Here is a 24568-nt window from a genome sequence, read left to right as displayed (position 1 = left end):
GTAGCCCAAAAAATTTTTTAAATAGATAATGTTCAACTTGACTTGTATTAGATTTGAATCTTTTTTTTTTTTTTTTTTTTGAGTTGAAACCAACTCTTTTAAACTCAACTTGAATACCTCCCAACTCCCGAGACACTTCTTCGTTATAACCAAGAAATCTTAACACTAGGTGTCATAATCTTATATATATCTTTGTTCTTCTATAAACAGATCTAAGATACTTAAGCCTATCACATCAAACATCACTTTATCTTATTATACCAATACTTGATAATTGGTAAAATCATACCTAATGAATTTGCATATATTAAGCGCACATTAGAACTACATCATCTACAAACATGAACACCAAGTGCCTTTCTTTAAATATAATTTATAAACATCTCTATGAATGGATTTAATAGTGATCCTTAATGTAATCTTATTACAATTGAAAACTTATTAGTTTCTCTATGACTACATCTAATACTAATCAATGCTCTATTTTATATATATCTCTAATAATTTTAACATGTCTGTAAATGCATATTTTTACCAAATGTGAATCAAATCATATTTCAAGATCAATAGAAACTATATGAAATGCATTTCTATGTTATTCATATTTTTGCATTAATTGTCTTAACAAATAGATCATTTCCATTGTAAATCTCCATTATATAAAAATATAAAATCAAATTGATTCTCAAATACCATCACAATTTTTCCAAGTCTATGTTCAATTACTCTTTCGATAATTTCATTGTATTACTCATAAAATTGACTCCACTATAATTACTACAAACATGATGATCTACTTTCTTAAACACAGGTACTATATTATTTCTTATCCAATGCTACCTTTTAGTCATTAATTTTTCATTTAAAATATTTGCTAACCATGCCACTACGTTATTATCTGTAAATCACCCAATTTTAATAGGTGCCTACTTTGCATAAAACTTCACCATTCCGTGAACTAAATTGCATGACTAACATGTACAATTTTAAACCTTAACTAGCCAAACGGAGACACAGATACAATACAACCACTAGGATTCAAAAGAGCACACGCATAACCTCAGCTCATTACGAAACAAATGTTTGAATGCAGGACAGCATGGAGATTATACATATATGTGCAGAGTCAAAACTAGAACTTAATTTCCTTGAACCTTGTTTTTCGTTATTTAATATTAGCTTGAAAACAGCTCCAGCAGTCTTGCTTATTTCAAAGTAACATTATTGAGTGGTATTAATGAAGTTGTGGCTCCTCAGCTGCTACTTCAAATGCTCTTTTTTTTTTCTGAGACATAGAAATTGAATGTTTTTGCTGGCAGGAATTGCAAATCCTTTATCCATCAGGGAGCTAAACTGTGCATTTTCATGCATTTGGGCACAAATGAAAAGCAGTGGTAGGTGTGATTTGATAAACATTAGGCATCTAGTGATATAGTAATGAATTAACATGGGCAATGAGCGAATGCTGGATAGTTCATACACCGTACAAGGAACCCATGTTCTATGGTCAGCGTGCCACCCTACAACCAATAAGACTGCTAGTAAACCTTTTGTTTTGGGAAGAAAACTAACCTTTGAGTCAATAAAGTTCAGCAAAGATAACAATGCGTCAATATCTCCACCCAACTTGGTTGAATCTGGACAAAACACAGTTACTTTCAAAAAGTATATATATCAACTGGAATAATCTGAATAAACATTCATGCAATTGTATCCGAGCACACACTGGAAAACATGTGAGGTTGACGGGTCATGTTGTGGGCTGAAGAAGGAGTGGGAGGGGAGCTGGGATTGAGGGAGAGTAGAAGAACCTGATGAAACTTGGGTTTGAAGCGTATCAATTTCTCCAGACAACTTCACGTTTTCCTCCTCGGTTGATTTTAAATCCTTCTTTAACTGCTCAATGAAGGCTTCTGCAAAAATACAAATCATCGCCAAAAAGGGAATATCAAATTCACATGCCCGATCACAACTGGAGAATAAGACTGAGTTTTTTTTTTTTCTTTGATCCCCTCAATCACGATGGACGTGATTAGGATTTTCAAATTTCAATCATTGTAAGTTTGTGTTAAAACTGTGACTGTAGGGTCACAAAACAACTAAAAATAGCACGTTAAACTGCAATATCTAGCAGTAAAGACAAGTAACAACAACGACATTGCGTTTTGTTGAACAGATGCAGAAGGAGAAAATAATAATAATAACAGAAGCCGATACGGCGGTGCCTCAAAATACAATGTGGCTCCGACTTTATTTTTAAAAAAAAAGGATCATGACAAAAGCCCAATAATCAAAATAAACATAGTTAAAACTCAAGCTTGCCTAGATCAGCTGGCCCTAAAGCCTCGACGTCATGGTCTACGCTAAGTGCCTGCTCAAAGTGAAAGCTCAATTTCAAGGTAAATGCCAGTCAAGTCTAAACAAAGATGAACGAAATTTGCGAGAAAGAGTTCAAAGTTTCACCAGCACATTGCGGCTGAAGTCCTCCAATAAACTATTCGGTTCCGGAATCAAATCACCGGAGGAACTGAGAACATCATCGAGCGACGCGGAGAGCTCCTTCAAGCGACTGCGAAAACTATCGGCGTCAAGGAGAAGTAAATGAGCGGAAACTGATGAAGATAATCCGAAGGAAATACACAGATTAAAAGAAACCTCCTAATGCTTTGCATGTCGACGGCGTCAATGTTCGATACATCGGTGATTAGGTTTTCGCCCATCGCCCCTTCTTTCCCTCTAGCAAGCTCGCTCTAGGAGACGAACACTCTTTCTGCCTCCCGCCTCAAATGATTTCAAGCAATCGCGTGGGGTCTATTTATTTGTGGCCCGTTCGATTCCTGTATTGGACCACTTTGTTCCGACAGTGGCTGTATTTTTCTTTAATGGTGTTTAATATACCTAGTGAGGGGATTGTGACTTTGGGCGATCAAGTCATTAATAAGAGTACACGTTTTAGATCCCAACCAAAAACCAAAATGAGCTACTTAGCCAAGCCACCTTTATAAGCTAAATGAACTACATAGTCAAGCAACTTTTACTATTGCACATTTTTAAATTTTTTAAAAATTAACACACATCTCATTGTTTGGTTGTAGGAATTTATATCCCAAGTGTGTTATGGAAATTTGAAACTATAGAAGTTTGATGTATAATTGACTATTGACTGAATGCGAGATATTAACAGATGAATTTTTGAATGGAGTTAATTATTGCATTCAGGTAGGCTATCAATTACCTTCCTTTATATCCGAGGAAATATTTCATTTTCTATGTTCCAAACATAAAAATTAAGCTTACCTCATACCATATGAGATTATTATTGATCTAAATCACAGAGGATTCATGCCAAAATATTAATACTAGACTTAACATGGTGAGTACGAACCCCATTTAGACTCTTAGTGCGACCCATCTATAAGTTCCAATATAATTAAGCATGACAGAGTTAGGATGTTTGAGGAGTTGGTTTATGATGTAACTGTGACATAATTTTAATAATTACAGATAAAACCCTAAATAAGGAGGCACAAAATCTCTATGATTTATTGCATATTTTGTAATAACCAATTTAGAATTTGTGCACTACTCACTCAAAGTTATATGTCGCTATGAAGATGTTAAGTATAAAGATAAAATATAATATACCAAAGGATATTCTAATAATTTATTATCCTATATAAGGATACCAACCCTGACGATAATATAATTCAAACAAATTTATACTGGACTAAAAAATTAGATTCCAAATTTGGTTTCACGGCTATAAAAGTAAATTATTTTTTTAACGAATGCATGTTATACTACCGGGATAATTTTTTAGAGATTGTATGTCATCATTATAATGTGCTAAAGTTTAAACTAAATTTTGGGGAAAAAAAAGGAAAGTTTAAGGATTTGACAGTCTCAATCGATTTTTCAACTTACCCATCATTCTTAGATTGCAACATTTATATGTATATATGAGCTATGTTGCACATATGAGATATCAGAAGGAACACAACTTCCAAGTTGGATATCCATCAAAAGTAGAAGCATGGAAATACTTTGACAGTATACATCCTACCTTCACCTCATAACTAAGAAATATAAGATTATGTTTATGTCAAGATGATTTTACTCTATTTAACCAATCTACCTAACCTTACTCGTGCTAACCCATGATTCCTATCCCCAATAATCTTCCTCCAGAGTTATGTATGACTGCATTCTATATATTTCTAACACTTATCATTCTAGGCTAACATAATTCAAAGGCAAAGTTAGATATGTTATTGTAACATTTAATCAATGACTTAAACTTATTGTGGAATGAAGGAGTTAAAACATATGACATCTCTACTAAATAAAATTTTATAATGAGGGCAACATTATTTTAGATACTTGATGAATTTTTAGCATACGATATGCTTTCTGGTTGGAACACTTCAAGCAACCTAGCTTGCCTATATTACATAAAAAGTATTAAATCATTCACATTGAAGTATGGAGGAAAAAAATTTTTGGTTTGACTGTCATCGTATGTTCTTACCTACAAAACATCCATTAAGGAGAAATAAAGATGCTTTCACTAAAAAAAGAGTGGCGACAAAACAACCTCCACTAAGGTTAAGCTGTGAGAAAACATTTGAAAGATTAAATTTTATACACACGATAATTGATTCTCCATCAATAGTTGATTACAAAGTGCTCGAGTATGGAGTTTACAAATTTGAACAAAGAAAAAGCATTTTCTAATCTTTGTTATATTGGAAAACAAACTTGATTAAACATAATTAGGATGTGAAGCATATTGAAAAAAATATTTTTGATAATATGCTCAATAAAGTGATGGACATCAAGTGCAAATTTATAGTTAATGTAAAAGCTATGATAGATTTAAAGGATATTTGCAGGAGGAAAATAACTGAGCTGAAGGAAGGTAGAAATGGTAAACTTCTAAAAAAAAGCTCCATTCACCTTTGCTTTAGAGCAGAGGTGAGGAATTGTTGAATGGATGTAGAGCCTAAAGCTACCTTATGGATATGCTTCCAACCTCATTAGATGAATTGATATGAAATAAAGAAGATTTCTTGGACTGAAAAGTCATGATTGTCACATCTTCATGGAATATTTACTACCAATTACTTTCAGTTCTTGCCCATATTCAATCTCAATTGTCTTAACTGATCTACGTATCTTCTTCAAGGACTTATACTCATCAAGACTTAATGAAGAAACTTTGGTTCATATTGAGCATAACATACCTTTTATTCTGTACAAGCTTGAGAAGAGATATTCTCCTAAATTTTTTTACTCCATATATCATCTGCCCATATATTTACCATTTGAGGCTTGAGTTTATGGACCTGTTTAATATTGGTGAATATATATTTTTGAGAGATAATATTTTTCAAATATTATTAACAAGTTATTAATTCATAACCATACATCATTTTGGTATTTAAATAAACTTAAGTAGACTGCAAAAAATAAAGCACATCTCGAGGGATTAATATATGAAACATACTTGATGTATGAGACTACTCAATTTTATTCATACTACTTTAACAAAAATTTACTAAATGTTTGAGTAGATTGTTAGACCTAATAAAATTGTCCTAAGGCTAACCAAGAAAGGGGGGAGGTAAATTGGTTATTTAAAAATTCTCTTCAATTTTAGAAAATCGATTTAAGATATTTAACACAATGATGGATTTTTACAAAATATTTTTCAACCACAATAATTTAAAGTGTGAAAATAAAAATGAAGTCAAAAGTAAATGAACATAAAACACTAAATTTTATAGTAGTTCTGTCCAACAAGACCTACGTCCACTCCCTAAAGACTCCTTCAAGTATTGCACTAAATCAAAAGTGACTCTCCTTTTGCTCCCACAGCAAGATGGAGAAGCCCTTACAAAACTTCTCTTCCACCAATCTAATGTGGTAGAGTACCGACATCCTTTCTCATCCTCTTGGTGATGGTAGAGTACCAACATCCTTTCTCACCCTCTTGGTGAGGGTAGAGTACCAACATCCTTTCTCACCCTCCTAATTACATAAGAGTACCAACATCCTTTCTCATCCTCCCGGTGACGGCAGAGTTGCATGATCCTCTTTGAAAATCTTCCCTCAAGAGCCTTCAAAGAAGTAGAGAAGAATTTTGAAGAACAAATAAGAGATTCTTACTTTTGGGCAACCTTATGAATCCCCTCAAAATTTTCTCTAATAAGATCTCTCAATCTTCACTCATAAATCACACTTCCAAATACTCTCCTTATCCACTCTTAAGGGAAATTTGCAGCAAGATATGAAGTGTCAATTTTTAGGATGCTTATCTATGAAAGACAATAAAAATTGTCCAAAAAATTAAAATTTTCAACTAGAACGTACTTAGTTTATACAGTATGATCGCATAGCCATGTACTATCCTGTATGAACTTGATTTCATATCGTACTGTACAGACAGTTCAAAATTGAATCAATTCGTCCGGTACGATCCTGTATAAACCTCATTTTATATGTGAGTTATCTATACGAACCCCACTGCATACATCATGAATAGTTAAAACAAATCATGCTTCATTTGGTATGAATATGGATGACCCCATTTTGTACTTTGGAGGTTATCTGTATGAACCTCACTTCATACAATACAAACAGTTGAAAAAGTGATATGTTCGTATGAGACAAACTTTTATGAACCTATTTTGTACTCTTGAAGATATTTGTATGAACCCCACTTCATATAGTACGAACAGTTCAAAAAATGATGTAATCATATGGGACAAACTTGCACAGACCCATTTTGTACTATGGAAGTCATATGTACGAACATACATCATATAATATAAATAGTATAAAAAAATTTCCCAACATGATTTGATTAACTTCATTTTAGAGGAACTACTATGACAAATCATCCAATATGACTCAAAATCATGCAGTACGATTATTTTTAACATTTTAAGTTTTGATTCACTCTCCTAGTCTGTGTGTGCACGGTTACCCAATTACAATCACACTCTTTTAGACTAAAAAAAATTATAGACTTCATTACATGAAACCCTAATCTACTCTGTCCTGAAGTCTTCAGTAATCTGGAGTATGATTTTCCTAAAATATTAGTACACGCAAATAACAAAAAGGAAATATATCCATTGTATTTTAGGAGAAACAGTAATCAAAATAATAATATTTTGGTATCATAAAAAATCACATTATGTAAAAATTAATCTTAAAACCTAAGTTGTAACAGTTACTATCAATAAGGAATACTCTACCTTAAAATTTGCGTGATTCATATATATGTCAAGCTGCTAGTAACATATTAGTATTCAATAGACAAGGTGAGGTAGTTGGCTCTTGTACAATGTTTTATTTGATAGATAAGGAGATGAGAGTTGCAACATTGTACACACTACTTAATTATACTATAGTTGATCTATATCTCTAGTATATTTAAGTAAAGATTTCATATATTTTATAAACTAATACATAGATATCCTAAATTCAAAACTTTTACATGAAGTTCATTAATGATCAAACTACAACATCAATTTTAGAGAAGGAAAAGAAAGTAGAATCTGAATTTTTAAATTAGTTCAAAGAAATAGTATGTATTTTGACAAGTCACTTCAACCTTATATATCATAATCAATTAACTTAGTGAAAATGATAATAATATAGCTACACTTCCTACACCAATTAGATCCATAATTAAGCCAGAGATTTACAAGAGCAATGACTAATGAATCTAGCTTGAGGAGCTATGAGAGTAGTAAAATATTAGATAATTTTTCTTACCAATGGTTATAGATTTCAAACCAAAGCTTGGTGTGAAGGTAAAAAAATAGAAAAATATCGTGTATGTGTGAAAGGGAAAAATCATATAGGTGATGACTGTGAGTATTATGGGGTCTTATAAGAAGTACTACAGTTGGAATATCCTACTAAATGGAATAACTTATATCTTTTTAATTGTGATTAGTTTGATCCAGTGTAAAATAAAGGAACAAGAGTACATCCACTTTATGATATTATAGAAGTAAACAGAGGTATAAGGTATAAAAAATACAACCTATTTATTATTATTAGCCAGACTACCCAAGTATTCTTTGTTAACTATCTAGGAAGACTACAGGGTAAGCAATATTGGCTTATAATTATTAATAATAAACCTAGGAGGGTCATTGAGAATACTACATCAATACCACTAGCACGTCAAGCAGTGTATATGTCAAACTTTAAAGAGCCTACTAATGATATAGATGATCAAATAGTAGCCAATGAAACTAAGTTATAATTAGATGAGGTAGAATTAGACATTGAGGAAAACATTAAATATTGTTAGTAGTGAGGATGTGGTCTCATTAGATGGAAGTGAATCACCTAGTGATTAATAGTTATGAGGTAAATATGAATCACCTACTAATTTTCTTTACATGTTAGTATACATATAATACTTTATTTTTTAATTATGGTATAGTAGTAGTAAAAACATATACTTTTAAGAACATAATAGTAGTTACTACTTATTTCCTAAATTTCATAAATATACAAATTATAGCAAATTATTTCTTTTCTTTTTTATAGATTGCTTCTAGAGGTGATGATCCCCCTAGGCGATCATAAACATTTTTAAGAGCAAGAAGGGAACTAATGGATGATCCAGTAGGGGTAGAGGTACCGAGGGGACCTCCACTTTACCACCTTCCACTCATACCAAGCCTAACCCATTTTGCCTACACCTACTATAGGGAGTCCTTAGTTTTACTCTACAGACCCCTTCTTTCTGTCACCATACCCTACCCAGATGGCTCCCTTTTACCCGTACTACCCCCACCATCTTCTCAAGGAGTCCCATCTACTTATCCCAATCCACCATATGTTTTATTATTTTACCACCCATCGCCCCTCGGCCCTCTGTAGCTTGACTTTCCTCCCTAACTTTAGCTGGACTTTCCACGTATACTGCTACAACATCGAGTACAGATTGGCGTATGCTGATTTAGCTTGAGGGTGACATATACGTAAATGTGTATGTTTTATATTACACATATTTTTTAGAAGTTATATTTTTTAACTAAATATTTTGTGAAGATTTTACCCATCAAAGTAACCCACTCACAAGATACAGGTTATCATACGGAGATGGTTTGACGCTCTATATGTCTCTTGAAAGAAAATCCCAAAGGAAGTGCATGACATGTGGTTCAAGAAGTTTGAGGTTAGTAAATTGCAATATTATTAACATCTAATAATATTTTATTAAGCTAATAAAAATAAATATATGTTTTTATAATTTATTATATATAATGATATTTCTGTTAGTTTCCTGAGCATGGTACTCAAATCAGAATTGATTTTGAGAAACACAGAGCAACTTGCTTTCAAGACATGTTCACTCGCTTTAGGAGGACAGGTGAGCGGCCGCTTTAGATTGGAGAGGGTGTATGGGCCTAATTAAGTACTGCTTGGGGCATCCCATATTATATAGCGAGGAAGGAGTTGAACAGACAGAACTAAACTTCTAATGTCAGCAGCCTGGGTAACTCTTTTCATACTAGGGGTTCAGTTCCACACAATGAGCACAGACGATGATTTGTAAAAATTTTAAGATATTTTAATAATTTATTTGGTTATGCATAATGATCGAGTATTTTGTAGAAGAAGATACTTGGTAGAGAATCCACTAAAGTTGAGTTACACAATCACACTTATGAGCTCTAGGATAACCAACAGTGGGTGGATCGATGAATGAGCGATAAGGATATTGTACTTATAGAAATATTATAAGTGATGATTATATTATGTTTTGTTGGATGAGTATACATGACTTCGAGATAGCAAGATTGTAGATGAAGTGTGATCCTCTGGTGTTTTAACAGATATTTCTGACTACCACACTTAGTTGTAGGAGGTAGATAAAATGCAGAAGGAATGAATTTATGGATTAGGATCACAAGCCTATGCGTACGAGGGGAAATTTTCTTCTACCTCCAAATACTACAAGTTGTCATGAGGGTTTATATAGCCAACAATTGGCTTATTTGAAAGAGGAGCTAGAAAATATCCAAAAATTATAAGCAGACATTAACATTTAGATACTTGATGAGCTCCAGAGATTGAGGGAGTAGTTTGGCAAAGATCAGCCTACGCCTTCATCGGACGAGCATGATAGTGAGGATATTGATTTCACTTAGATTGTTTGTTTAGGGGTTTTTAATCTCTAAGAACTATTGATACTTTAACATTATTGTAAATATAGAACTCTATGGACTGCGATTCTTTATTTGAGCAATTGGAATGTGATTGTACAAAACTATTTTTCTTATATTTATTTTATCATTGTCTGTTGAAATGTTAGCATAATTTAATACTGCTTTTAAACTGCTTGGATTTTTATTGTTGAAAATCACAATAGTTGATTGTAGGAGATATTTTTTTAAATTGTTGCTACATATTTCCGTTTGATTTGGATGGAATTTACGTCGAAAACGTAGGAACGATGAGAGAGTATCATATTTTGTGACAAGCATATCCATTACAAATAATGGTGGATTTGCGTCGGCCTATCCGTTGCAATTTACGAAGGCATTTCTGCCACAAATTGTAACGGATTATCCGCTGCAAATATGTCATAATTTGTGATTGAATTTGCGATATTTTGCAAAAATGAAGATTTGTTTTCTCAATCTGTATCCATCGTAAATCCGTCACAAAATGGTTGCGACGGATTTAGTCCGTCACAAATACTTTTGTGATGCGGCTTTTACCGTTGGTTGCAAATTCACCCCAAAGCAAATTTTGCGATGGATTTGGCTTGATTTTAGGTGGATTTTTTCTGCTGTAAATACCTGACTTTCTTATAGTGATTTACATTATAAATCATGACCACCTAACATCTATGATGAGGAATGGCTCTTGTCCCAAGTGTATATCTAGTTGGTGGTCAGCGAGGTCTTTGCAGCACTTGTGCTTCATCATCAATCTGCTCTTTCCCACCTCTACAGAGGTTGTATGTGGATGAGTTTGCTAGAAGAACATATTCTGGAGAGTCAAAGTTGATGATAGACAACTACTTTTTACAATTTAAGCCCGATATATAGTTTTAATTTTAATTAAATGAATTAATAAAAGAAAATTTTAATTTATATTTTCAAAAAATATGAAAATTTTACTTACACATTCTTGATTAAGAAAAATCATTTACCATTTTCACTCTTCATTATTTTTATTTACACAAGCTCCTTCTCCTTATTTATTTATTCATTAAGCTCCTCCAAATCTCCATCATAAAAAAAGAGAAATTCTCTTACAACGCTTCAATTATTACATTCCAGGAAAATTCAATGTGATTTGAGATGTCCTAGAGGATGTAATAAGATTGAGGATATAGATCATGTTGTTACGGGATGTGAGAAGCTGCTGAATATCATTGCCTTATTCAACATTTGGGGTTTTCAAATACCAACATTTACTAGCATGGAAGAATGTTGTGATTGGCTTGAAAGATCTAGTATGAAGAGCAAATTCTTATCGAAACTGTATTGTAACACAGTGTATTTAATGTGGAAGGAAAGAAATAAATTTATTCATGAAGGAACAAATGATAGCTCCAGATTTATTGCTGTTCAAGCTATCTCGTGATTTTCATTTTCTAATTCTTATGGCAACATAAGCTCGGGCCACTGGGGTGTTAATCAGTCTAGAAGACTGTGTAATTGTTGGCACCCTTCACCACTCGACTGGATCAAAGTGAACGTAGATGCTTCTTTATTTCCTTCTTACAAGGCGGGCATTGGAGGTGTCTTCCGAGGAACTTTTATTTTATCCAGTGAACGTACGCTCCTCTACGTTCGGTTTGGGCAAAAAACGCACTTGTACCGAGTACCGAATACCGAGTACCGAGTTGTACCCTAAAACCGAACGTAGAGGAGCGTACGTTCACTGGATGTAATAAAAGTTCGCTTTTTTCCGAGATAGTAATGGTAAATTCTTGATGGCGTTTGGAAAAAAGCTTGTTCATTGGGACATCTCACAACTTGAATTATCGGCTATATTTCTAATAAAAGAAGTTTTCAAAGATTGGATGCTTCAATACAAGGGTATTATCATTGAAGGTGATAGCAACAATGTGATCCAGTATATTCGACAAAGCATCAAAGCTGGAGGTAAAGTGATAGAATCTATTGATTTTCTTAAAAATTTTGAAAATATTATTTTTAATTGTGTTGATAGAAATAGCAATAAGTTAGCGGATCTTTATGCTAACTATGCTATATTTAGTGATTTCATGTGGGATGATATTACCTCTGATAATGTTCCTCCTTTATTCTTTAATTTGATAAAGGAGGAACTAATGGGGTGTAGTACCTAGGTCTTTTATTTCTATTTGCTCTTTTACTTTAGCAATATATCCTCTATTGCTTCTTAAAAAAAAAATAATAATAATAAAAAAAGAGAAATTATAAAGAAAAAAAAGCCACATAATATTCTTTCAAGAGAACTTTTATTTGGTCCGGTGAACGTACGTAGAGCTACGTTCGGCCGGCATTGAGATCGCACCACGTAGCATGCACAAAACGAAAAATACAGAGCAAATATCGAGCAATACCGACAATAACGAGAAATACCATTATGTGAAGACAAATACCGAGCAATACCGAGTTTTTCTAGAAAATACCGAGTTTTTTCTATAAAAACTCGGTATTACTCGATATTGGTCTTCACAGAACGGCATTTCTCGTTATTGCCAAGCAATACCGAGCAAAAACCGAGTAGCTCAGTAATAACCAAATGTAGCTCTACGTCCGGTTAGAGGACCTAATAAAAGTTCGTTAAGGTGATGCCATAGGCCCCCTAACGTAGAAATTCTTCAAGAAAATCATATAAAATAAATTTTATGCCGAATATTAAAAAAACCGAGTTTGAATGGCTATCAGTCAAAAGAGAATGCCATGATGATGAAGAATAAAATGTCCATGTTAGCATCCCACTATCCACAATTTCTCCACTACATCAAAACTGAATCAAGGCTCATTCTTTTCTCCTGCTTCTCTTCCTCCTCTCAATATTCGCCATGGAAGACTTCAGATCAAAATCCTACGCTTCTAGTCGGACGCAGATAGAGCCCTACGGCACCCGGGGCCCGCCGTTTCCCTCCTACGAACTTAGGAGCTACAGCAATTCCCACGCCTCTTCGTTCCCGAACAAGGAGATGAAACTCAAAAAGGGAAAGAGATTTTCTTCCTTCAAGGGCGGGTGGTTGAATGATCCGGAGTTCCAGAGGAAGAAGAGGGTCGCAGGTTACAAGGCCTATTCGGTTGAGGGCAAGGTCAAGGGCTCGTTCAGAAAGAGCTTTAGGTGGCTTAAGGAGAGATATTCACAGGTCGTGTACGGGTGGTGGTGATTATCCGATCACTGCGGTGATATGCTTTTCTTTGAAACTAGATTGTTTGTGACTTTGTTCATATAGGCGGATTACTTCAGTTTTCTTGGTATTGTGATTAGCTGTGGTTGTATGATTGGACTTGTTGTGATCTGGTTCTTATCTTTAAGATTGGTTGGATGCAATACTTCAATCTTTTTTCCGTTTCGGGGCTCTTGAAGATATCTATTGCTCAATATTATTACCCTTTTATTTAGATAACCGGCCTTTTCTCCCGTCTTGTGAGTAATAGTGACATAGCTCATGAAATTCCTTGTTATATTGTTAGAACCATTTTTTCTTTCCTTACATGAATTTGCTGTTGCCTGCAAATTTTCATTTTTAAACCAAGATCTATAATTACACATTCATTGTATGTAGAAATTAGAGAAAAAAAAGAATTAACAATAAAGTGAATGTTTTGTTTGAGAGTTTATAATGAGATGAATCGAAAGAAAATAATGCTTAGAATTTCTGGGAAAACCAATGGAACAGAAAGGAAAGGAATTTACTTAAAAACTCTTCATAATAGCTAAATTGCCTTTCTTCAAATAAAGAATGAAAAATTTATTCCTTACCAATAAAATTTATACCAATTAGCTTTGATATATCATCAAAATTATCTTGATCGGGCACGAATCTCGAGGCAAAATCAAGTTGGAAACTTCCAAAATTTAATATGGGATCATATGAGCTTCGATTTTAGCAAACTTATTGTCGAACTGAACGCCTCAAAAAGAAGAACTCAACGACACCACTTTCGACTCAATCTGAGCCCAAATGGGTCCAAATTGAAGACCTGAAGCGCCTTTGAAAAGTTTAATCCATAAATTAGATGACCAAATGATTTCCAAATATAACATGCTTATAGTTGAATCAAGCGGAATGTTAAGAAGAATCCAAGGAGCCTTAGATCGTTGAATTCTGATATCGTTAAGACATTCAAATGCCTAGTAAACAGTCCACGATCAAGAGGTTCAATATCGACCGTCCATTCAAAAGATTCCCAACATGCCCTTGATCTTCTCTTTATTTACTGGTTATGCCACTCCCAAAAAATTATAAATAAACCCTTCATTCTTTATTAATGAGGGAGTAAGCTAGGGAGCAAGGAAGAGAGAAAAGAGAGGAGAGGAATACAAATATGAGATCTTTCTTTTCACCAAGCTCCTCCACAACTAACGCCTGGCCATTGGCTATCTCTAAACCTCTACCTCACCATCAAAAGTCATCGGACTAACACCCGACCACCAACCGATGCTAGATTTACGCTCAACCACTAATTGTCTCAAGACTTTCACCAAGTCTTGCAAGATTTACGCCCGACCATCGATTGTCGTCAGGTTTTCTCCTGACCACCATTGCCGGCTATAGTCCTTCTGACCTCCGTTGCCTGCCTACTATAGTCCTTCTGATCTCCGTTGCCCAATTATGGTCTTTTTGACCACTTTTGCTTGACTAAGATCTTTCCCACCATTGTCGCCTGATTACGGTCTTTCTGACCAACCTCGTCGAATGACTACGATCGTTCCTACCTCCGTCGCCTGCCGACTACAGTCCTTCCAATCTTCATCATCAGACTACGGTCCTTCTATCCTTAATCGCCTGCTAACTACGGTCGTCCCAACCTCCGTTGCCAGACTATGATTTTTTTGAACACATTTGCCCGACTATGATCTTTTTGACCATTGTCGCCCATCGACTACGGTCCTTCTAACCTTCATCGCCAACAACGGTATTTATGACCACAGTCACCAGCCGACTACGGTCCTTCTGATCTCCGTTGCCAGATAACGGTCCTTCTGACCTCTGTCGCCTGTCGATTACAATCCTTCCGACCTCCGTTGTCAGACTAAAACTTTTTCTACCTTACCGACTACGGTCCTTCTGCTCTACGTTGCCAGATAACATTCCTTTCGACCTTCGTCGCTAGACTATAGTCCTTCCGACGTCCTTCGCCAGACTACGGCCTTTCCAACCTCCATCGCCCACCGAGTATGGTCTTTTCATACCTCCGTCGCCAGATAACACACCTTCTGACTTCTATCGCTTGCCTACTATGGTCCTTTCGACATCTGTCGCCAGACTACGGTCTTTCTAACCTCCGTCACCTGCCGACTACGGTCCTTATGATTTTTATCGCCAGGCTACAGTCCTTTCGACCTTTATCGCCAGACTATAATCTTTCTAACCTATGTCGCCCATCGACGGTCATCTATCACCTGACAATGGTCTTTTCGATCTTCGTCGCCCACTGACTACGTTCCTTCCAACCAACATTACCTGACTACGATCTTTCCGACCTCCATCACCCGCCGGCCATGATCTTACCAACCAAATAAACATGTAAATAATTATTCTTCAATTTCCCCCCATGTAATGCACTCTATATGATGTATATTTGCTACATCAAGTCAAAGCTTTCCCCCCTAGTAAGGGCCTTATTTACAATCGATTGCAAACACTAGTGGATTCATTCAAAATGGGCTAGGCCTTGTGATTTTTCCTCCTTTTCAGAGATTTCTATGTGAAAATTTTGGTATCTCTTATGAACGCTACATCCATCTTTTTAATCTGATTGGGTGTTCGATCTTCATACAAAGCTAAGACGTTAAACTTTGTATTTCTCTATAGCCTCGAATATTCCAGAACATAGTAGTTTAGTGCCGTCTATGGAAACACCGTTCATGACTTGATGCAACTATTGCTCAAATCTCGATAGATCATTCAGGTTAACGTCCTGACATCATCTATCGCTGCATCAATTTCATAGAAATTAGATGTGGACTGAGGGGCAACCTTGATTACAGCTATGGTTAATAAAATTCTTCAAACACTTCCAGCATCCAAGACGATATCTTATGAATGTATTTTTTATAAAACTTCTACCAAATGTAAGGATGTTTTCAATAAATTACAAGTTTTATACAGTTCAAAGATAAACTTCTACTCCTTGGGCAAGGTCTTAATATCGACCTAAATAAGGAAATAACGGTCTAAAGATAGACCATTCATCACCTTTGATTTGGGATACACGCGACATTCGCCCCTTCTCAATAAAGGCATAATTGATCCCAAGGGGAGTCGATCCGACCTCTTTCACATAGGTTAATGTCATCAAGTAATGCTTTGACTAGGAATCTCGGATAGGTCAAACATCATAGGAGGATGTCAATCAAATCTTAAAATCTTTGATTCAAGAAATTCACAATTTTTATTGTTTCTCAATTACTGAATGATCAATTTCAGAGGGATTCGATCCGACCACTTCCATTAGGTTAACATTATCAAGTAATGCTATGATAAATAATCTCGAATAGGTCATACATTCTTGATTGATTTTCTTAACCTCTTTCACACATGTTAATGTCATCGATCAATGCTCTGACAAACAATCTCGAATAGATCTTACATTTTTGATGCATTCTATCCATTTATTCCTCACAGGTTAACGTTATTGAGCAACGTTCTAACAAGCAACCTCAAATAGGTCATACATCATTAGTAGATTCTCTCGACATCTTTTACATAGGTTCACGTAATTGAGCAATACTTTAACAAACAACCTCGGATAGATCATACATTCTTGGTGGATTCTCTCGACATCATCCGTACAAATTAATTTCATGAAGCAACAAACAACTTCAAAAAGGTTAAATATCATTAGAGCAGTCTATTGTAATCTTCCCTCCTGCACATTGAAGCATCTCCCACAACTTATTCTTCAAAGAAAGATTATATCCTGATCACCATCAGACATCAACTATGGTCCTTTTGAATCTCCATTGCCAAATAATAGTCTTTCTAACTTCCATCGCCTACCTATTACAGTTCTTTCGACCTTTGTCGCCTGACTACTTTTTTCCTGACCTCAGTCGACCTTTTTCTGCATTCTACAGTCTTTTTGACATCCATTGCCTGCTGACTACGGTTCTTAATTCCGACCACCGTCACCCCATTACGATCTTTCCAACCTCTGTAGCCTGCCAACAATTGTCCTGCCAACCAAATAAACATCTCAATATTGATTCTTCAAATTGCCACTATGTAATGCACTCTATATGATGTATATTTGCTACATCAAGCCAGGCCTTCCCCCCAAGGAAGTGCCTTATTTGTAATCAATTGCAAACACTAGTGGATTCATTCAAACTCGGCTAGGCCCCGTGATTTTTTCCCCTTTTCAGGGGATGCCATGTAAAAAAATCCAGTGTCTCTTATGAACGCTACACCCTTCTTTTTTTCTCTGATTGTGTGTTGGATATTCGTATAAAACTAAGACGTTAAACATTAATTTTCTCTATCGCCGCGAATATTCGATGACGCAACAAGCTTATGTTAGTATCTCTGTTTAAAATTGCGTAACAAGAGGCGCGCCTCTGCCCAATTTGCCCCAAATACGCCTCAAGGCTTATGCAATTTTCCTCTTGGCAGAGGCGTACGCCTCACCGGTCTAAGGCGCAATTGCACAATTATAAGTGAGGCGTACGCCTCATCAACCCGGTCCCACGGTGGGTTAAAATTCACCGCACCAATCAGTATAAGCTGTTCGACCACTATTTAAACTTCCAGTACCGCTCGGTACCGAGCGGTACATGCTCGGTACCGAGCCAGTACCGCTCAGTACCGAGCGGTACATGCTTGGTATTTTTTAAATGAGAGCTCATTGAGGGTTAAACAAGCCAGGCTTGATAAGCCAGATACTCGACTCGACTCTGACTCGTTTACACCCCTGACTCCCACCTACTTAAAGTTAAGCATTTTTTCCCTTCATCCCGTTCGGTTCCAGGTATTCCCGAAAAAATCTCTTCCTGCAGCCTCTGATAGACTATAATTTTGTGGTTCTGTGCTTTAGAATATGCTTTTATAGCATTTTTTCCCTTAATTTCTACTAATTTCACTTATCATTTAGATGTTTTTATTGTATGATTGAATCTTGCTATTATCTACCTGCTAAAACCCTTAAATTCTCATTTACACAATTCTGCGTCCGTGAGGCTTACGCCTCAGACCGCCTCGAGGCTTACGTCTCGCCTCACGGACGAAAACCGTCTCGAGGCTTATTTACGCAATTTTAAACCTTGGTTAGTGTAATTTTATATATGGCAAATTATTTATAATTATTTTCCCTTCTTTTCTTTCAATTCAAAATTAAAATGGCATAGATAATATTATTTTCTTTTATTGAATTTTTAATAGAAAAATGGATAACTTATATCATTTCCTTTTTTCTTTCTTTGCTTTTGTTGTTCCTCGAGCTAAATTCTTACTCTTCCTTCCTCATCCCTAAATCAATGTTTTTTTGTGCTTCATCTTGAAATATTAAGGCTTCGTTTAAAACAACTTTTTTACTTCTTTTTAAAACAATATTTTGGTACAAGAATTTATAGTTCATCAAAATTTTATAGATACTAAAAGACTGTTTTAAAAAACAGTAAAAAAATAGTTCCAACTAGGCCTTCATTTAGGATGACTCTCTTACTAAAAATAATTTTTTTATGCAAAAAAAAAATTAAATTAAAAAATTTTATACTAAAAATCTGCTTTAGAAGATAATAAGAAAACTGTCTAAAGAAAGCCTAAAAGAAGATTAGCTATAGAAACAATGTTATAAGGAAAAGGCCAAAAAAATCTTTAAAAATTGAAGTTTCGGAAGAGGCCCGCATAGTTAAAAGTGAAAACCTGGCTTATACAATGCCATAATTTGGATTGTCTTTTGCGCATATTACTGTCAAATTGAAGGATTGCTGGATTTTGTGGGTTCCGTTGTGGAACTAGTCTTCGCTTACATCTGACAGACTGTATTGAAATAAAATGGCCGATTTCATTGACTGTAATTATTAAATTACTAGTGATAAGCTGTAGTCATAATGAAATAAAATGGCCCCAAAAAGCTGTATATACAATTACATGATAAGTCAATAATCAACAAAGGGAGACAACTGGGGGAAAAACGCTAAATTTTAGACTCAGAATACAAAGACTTCACCAAATGAAAGATCCACGAGTTGTATTGAAGCATCACCCAAAGTTACCCAAGGTCTGTCAAGGTAGGCGAGGATGAGCATAATCTGAGAAGCATCAGCAAAGCTGTATTGAACTTGTTTCTTTTACCTGGAAGCCTTCTTAAGTTCAATAATGATGGGGAAAGTGGCTTGACCATTATTTTATAATATGCATGTCTTGGCCTACAGAGCCAATTTACAATCCTTTTCTGATCTTATACCTTGAGGTTCTTGTATAATTATATTTTGAAAGACTTACAAGAAGTGATTTGTGGTTTGTCCTGCTTTATAGATGTTTCTCTTTCTTTAATTTCTGTCCACGTGACCTTTCTGTAGTTATACCTTTCTTGTTTTTGATTGTGCGTATATATGTTAACCTTTTTAGGTGCTTGTCTAGTTGTTTGCAACTTGTGCATATATTTATTAATGTGTTATTGACATGCACCTAAAAAGGTTATTTGTATTTGAGGTTATCTGAAGGTAAGGGAGGCATTTGCTTTATATCCATGATTGAGGGAACGAGTTTCCCCATTCGAGTAGAAATAACTATGGTAAATGCAACCATAGTGGTAGTATTCATTACTCTATTTAACTCTAATGCTTTATATAGGAATGTCCCCACCCCTTCGTTTCTCTTCCACCTTTTTCTTTTTTACCCAATGAAACCACATTATATATCCGCATGATTAAGAACTTTCGAATAGCTAAAACCAACCATTTACCATGTCCATTTTTGGTTTTATCTGGTAATTTATGCCACCTGTTGGTTGGTGTCTTTGCTTTTACATATTTTATTTTTGACACCACGCCGTCATCTAAACTATATTTACCTTATCAGCGCTAGTTGAATTGAGAATTTAATCATGAGCCGTCACATTCAAGAACTAAGTGGTCATTAGGGACAACTTATTTTTTATGGTGTTTTTTTTGTGTTTAAATATTATTTTAGTTATGTTATAATATAAAGTAATAACATGTTTGATATTCTTTCACAATTATTATTTCAAAAATAAAAATAAAAACACAAGGAATGTTCTTCATCAGCATTTGCTAAACCATCCGTGGCATCCTTGATAAGATTCATAGTGATGCTAGAGCTATTGGAGCAGGAGACTGGAGTATATATAACTCGTGGCTGTTGTCTACAACTTCTGTTTTAGCTGCAACTGTAATGTGATTTCTGAGTAAATAGATTCCACCAATATCAAACTTCAGAAGACCGCTCTGCACTAGGGAGCTGCTTGCTATTATTATCAAATTTTTTTAGAATGTGTGGTTGTAGGAGAAACTCTTCAATATGAGTTCGTCCATCAGAGAGGAAACCTCATGAGTGGAACAATTGATGATTAGGTAAGGTGGGCAAATTTGAGGGAATCAGGGGAATTGGAGGGGCAATTGCAGTAGTGTGAGTGGAATCTGGCATTGTAGGTGGAGTGAGGGAGGCCATGGTTGAGTTTTTAGAGGTTGTAGGGGGAAATTTGAGGAGTTTCTGAACAATGCCATGAAATGAACCACACCATTGTTGGACTCTGGAATATCTTTCAGCACTGGGAAGTTGCTCTCGCTGGCATCATCATATCTCGGATGTCCTAGGCTGTAGGGAGGGGCTGCAGTTGTAAATTAAAACTTATTTTTGAATATTTTAATAAACAAATTATTTGTTTCTAAAAATAAAAAAATAAAAAAACAAGAACAACTTACTGAAAGTTTTATTCTCTTATTCACATTTTTTTTTTTAACACTAGTACTTAAGTGTTGCCAAACAGACCCTAAGTTTACTGGTTGGATCTTCATTTTATCAATTCAAGCTATAAATACGCACTAATATTGATCTCAAGTGTTGAGTTTTAAAGGAAGAAATCTAAGCATCGAGTTCTTTCTTTCAAATACATGATTCATTGTTTCATCCATGTAACATCTCCTGATTATGCCTATTGGCAGAACCTCTAGACGAAGTCTTCGAATATGGCCATCTTCATTCAGGTCCAATGCAAGCGTAGAGATATCTGTCATAAAGCTGACAACCCACAAAAATGTATTTCATTGTATCATGTCGGATAACTTATCAGGGTAGTTTATTGAAGATTTACTTCTTGTTATGGTTATGCTTGGTCTGTATAGTTGAAATCTTTATCATTAGTTTAATGATGAGCCTAAAAATAGGGGTTGCAAAATGAAATCAAACTTATGGGATCTTTAATTGATTAATTATTTTTTATTGGTCTTCTTACTCATCGGAGTCGAGTTTTTACCTTCAGAATAGATGCTCTTTTATTCAAGAGAACATGCATGTCAGAAAGTGCATTGCAGTTTTTCTTTACACTGATCATTGGTTGGACGGCTAGTGTTTAAATTAATGCTACTTACTAAAACAGCTTGCTAAGATAAGCGTTCTCTATATTTTAGTTTATTTTATTTGAAGTTGAGTTTATTTGATCTGATCATTTTTTTTTATTATGAATTTAAATTCTTGTAATCCCATCTTGTTTCCCTCGACATAAAGGGGCATAAAGTCATATTGTGATTTGAGCAAGAGATAAGCAATAATAATGCTTTTTTTTTCTTATAATCTCCATTTCTTTAGAAAATATTAGAAATGAACTTTCTTTATTTATTAGATTTAGATGAGAATTTAACTTTTAATAGAAAATATTGGAGAAAAAGGATTAATGTAGCTGACCCCACATAGTGGGATAAAGACTTGTTGTTGCTGTAATCTCCATTTCTACTTAGCGCGCTGCCTTGGTTCTCTCCTCAGATCGCATATTTCTTTTTTATTATTTCTTCTTCTCTATTTCCTCGACAGTTCCTTGATATTGATACCAATTGGATACACTTGTTTTTAATCTATGCCACTGATACTATTCTGTCCAGATTGCATGCAAAGATTGTTTTGGCTCTATTTTCCCATAATTCTGGCTCTATACTTCATTGTTAAGCACAGTGATACTATTTCTAGGCTTTGTGTTTTGTTCGGACATTGATCCTTGCATCTGAGTTTTTTAACAGAAAAATAAGATTATTCTGATTACAAGTTAAAGGATGGATGCATGCATGCAAAATTCTTATTGTATTTTTTAAAATACATAGAATTATGTTGATTTCATCTGTCTGGATTCATTGCGGGTTAGGTGCAAGATTGGACCATTGATGCAGTCTTCTTAGAACCGTTTATAATGTTTTGAACGTTGTATATTAAATCCATAACGTGCTGCTGCTTTACATAACATGTTACAATCTCTTGTACTAACGCTGATTTATTCTTTGTTTGAGGGAAGGGTACAAATTTGAAAATATTGATGCCATGTTCGAAGGGAATCGTTCAACATGTAGAAACCGGCAAATATGACTGCATCCACCTTTGAAGATTTTATTTTTTAAGAGTCCTCATTTTTTGAAGAGTTTATTATCCTGTTTTGACATGATAAATAAACATTATAGTAATCAATTCATGCTGTCATTGCGATGAGGGGTGGAGCCAGAAAATTCTTTGCATGGGGGCACAAATTAGTACTAGTCATTAAATTACTGCTAAAATATCATTCTTCTTTAGTGTAATACTGTAATTGCAAATTATAAAATAAATTTTTAATAAAAATAATAAAAAATTCATCCAAAATTATATTTATTCCCAATAAAAGGGAATATATATACCTCGATCACTAGCTTGTTGTTCATTAAGAAATTAATATTTTTTCCATAGGAATCTTAATGAATTAAGTTCAAATAAATTATTTTTATACTTAAGATTATTTTTTAATTAATTAAATCAAGTCTTAATTAATTTTGAACTATTTTTAGATTAATTAAATTTAAATTAGTATAACATAATAATTTACCTAATTCTAAATTAATTAATTATTATTTTTAAATTAAATTTTTAATGAATTAATTTGACATAATGGTTAACATTTATTCAAAGAAAATCATAAAAAATATAAAATTATAAAGTTAATATAATTAAATTAATTAATTTACTTACTAAAACATCTTAAAATTTTTTAATTCTCCTCTCTCAGATAAAAACAAAGAACTTAGTGGGCGTAAATATTGAGCAGCCAAAATGGGAAAGTCCCCAAATAAATGTGGGGAGAGAAATAAAAAGTAAAAAAAGAAAACAGGAGAGAGAGAGAGAGAGCTATGCCAACATCATAAAAAAAATCTGAACGAAGGCAGCGGAGGCGGGAGGCAAAGGCGGAGGACATTTAATCTTAGAATTAATATTTAACTAATATATGTTAATTATTATTAAATATAATTTAAGATGACGCTAAATTTTTGTGTGTTTGGTCAGTGGGGCCATGGCCCAGCCCCATGTAGATTGCCCCTGATTGCGCTGACTGCATCTTCTTTTGATTTGGCTTTGTTGTTCTACTTTTTTTTTTTTTTTGTTAAATTCTGTTTCCACATTATAGCGAAGGGAGGAAGCCACATGAAAGCAGCCTGTAGTTTAAAGAGTTTTTAGATGGTTTCTTGTCAGGCCTTGGCCGTTCATCCTTTCTTTGTTGATTTTAAAAGAATGGAATTATCTGATTTTTTAGGACTGTTATATATATTTCCAATGAATATTCTAGCATGACTTACACTTTTTTAAGATATACAATCTGAATGCTTGATTGCTAGGATAAAAAAGTGTTTTTTAAATAATAGAATAAATAGTGTATCCATGTTTGGCTCTTTTGAGCTTGAAGAATTCAGCAAACAGCAAGTGCAAATTATTTGGGTGAAAAAAAAAGGTAGATTTTCCCCTAAATTTTGTTTAACGGTTATTTTTATACACATGAATGAAAATTTAATCGTAAACATAATTTATTTTTCATTAAATTTTTACAAAATGAATAATCTGAAGTGCTAGAAACGAAATCTGCATTTGATGACGTTTTTGTGCTGCAAAATTACTTACATAAGTCTGATATACAATAAGTTTTATTCCAAATCAACTTGATTAATTTTTGAAAACATAAATACTGAATGTTGGTGCCCTATAAGTTCAGCTGTTTATATTGTTTAATTATATATTCAATTCTTGAAAAGGATAATAAAAAAAAATTTTATTTCCTATAAGTAATTTAAATTTTAATGAATTTAATTATAACAAATAAAAATAATATATTTTTGTTAATATATATATAGATATATATATTATATATAT

The 24568-nt window shown here is 34.2% G+C and overlaps 2 protein-coding genes across 2 annotated transcripts; one reads left to right on the top strand and one right to left on the bottom strand.

The window, feature by feature from the left end:
* Positions 1-1260: 1260 nt before the first annotated feature.
* On the bottom strand, positions 1261-2847 carry LOC114578531. Its single transcript, XM_028691776.1, has 5 exons — positions 2656-2847; positions 2464-2578; positions 2323-2371; positions 1812-1913; positions 1261-1637 (listed from the first exon to the last, which is right to left on the bottom strand). Exons 1-5 carry the CDS (start codon positions 2718-2720, stop codon positions 1261-1263), a joined length of 708 nt encoding a protein of 235 aa, XP_028547609.1. The 5' UTR covers positions 2721-2847.
* A 10081-nt stretch (positions 2848-12928) lies between these two features.
* LOC110092508 lies at positions 12929-13628 on the top strand. Its single transcript, XM_020817088.2, has one exon. The coding sequence runs from the start codon at positions 13064-13066 to the stop codon at positions 13391-13393; it is 330 nt and encodes a 109-aa protein (XP_020672747.1). The 5' UTR covers positions 12929-13063; the 3' UTR covers positions 13394-13628.
* The last annotated feature ends 10940 nt before the right edge of the window (positions 13629-24568 follow it).

The sequence above is a fragment of the Dendrobium catenatum genome, unplaced genomic scaffold, assembly GCF_001605985.2.
Source record: "Dendrobium catenatum unplaced genomic scaffold, ASM160598v2 fragScaff_scaffold_9, whole genome shotgun sequence".
NCBI lineage: Eukaryota > Viridiplantae > Streptophyta > Magnoliopsida > Asparagales > Orchidaceae > Dendrobium > Dendrobium catenatum.
Note: the sequence above shows the minus strand (reverse complement) of the source record. Positions and strands in the feature narration are given on the sequence as shown.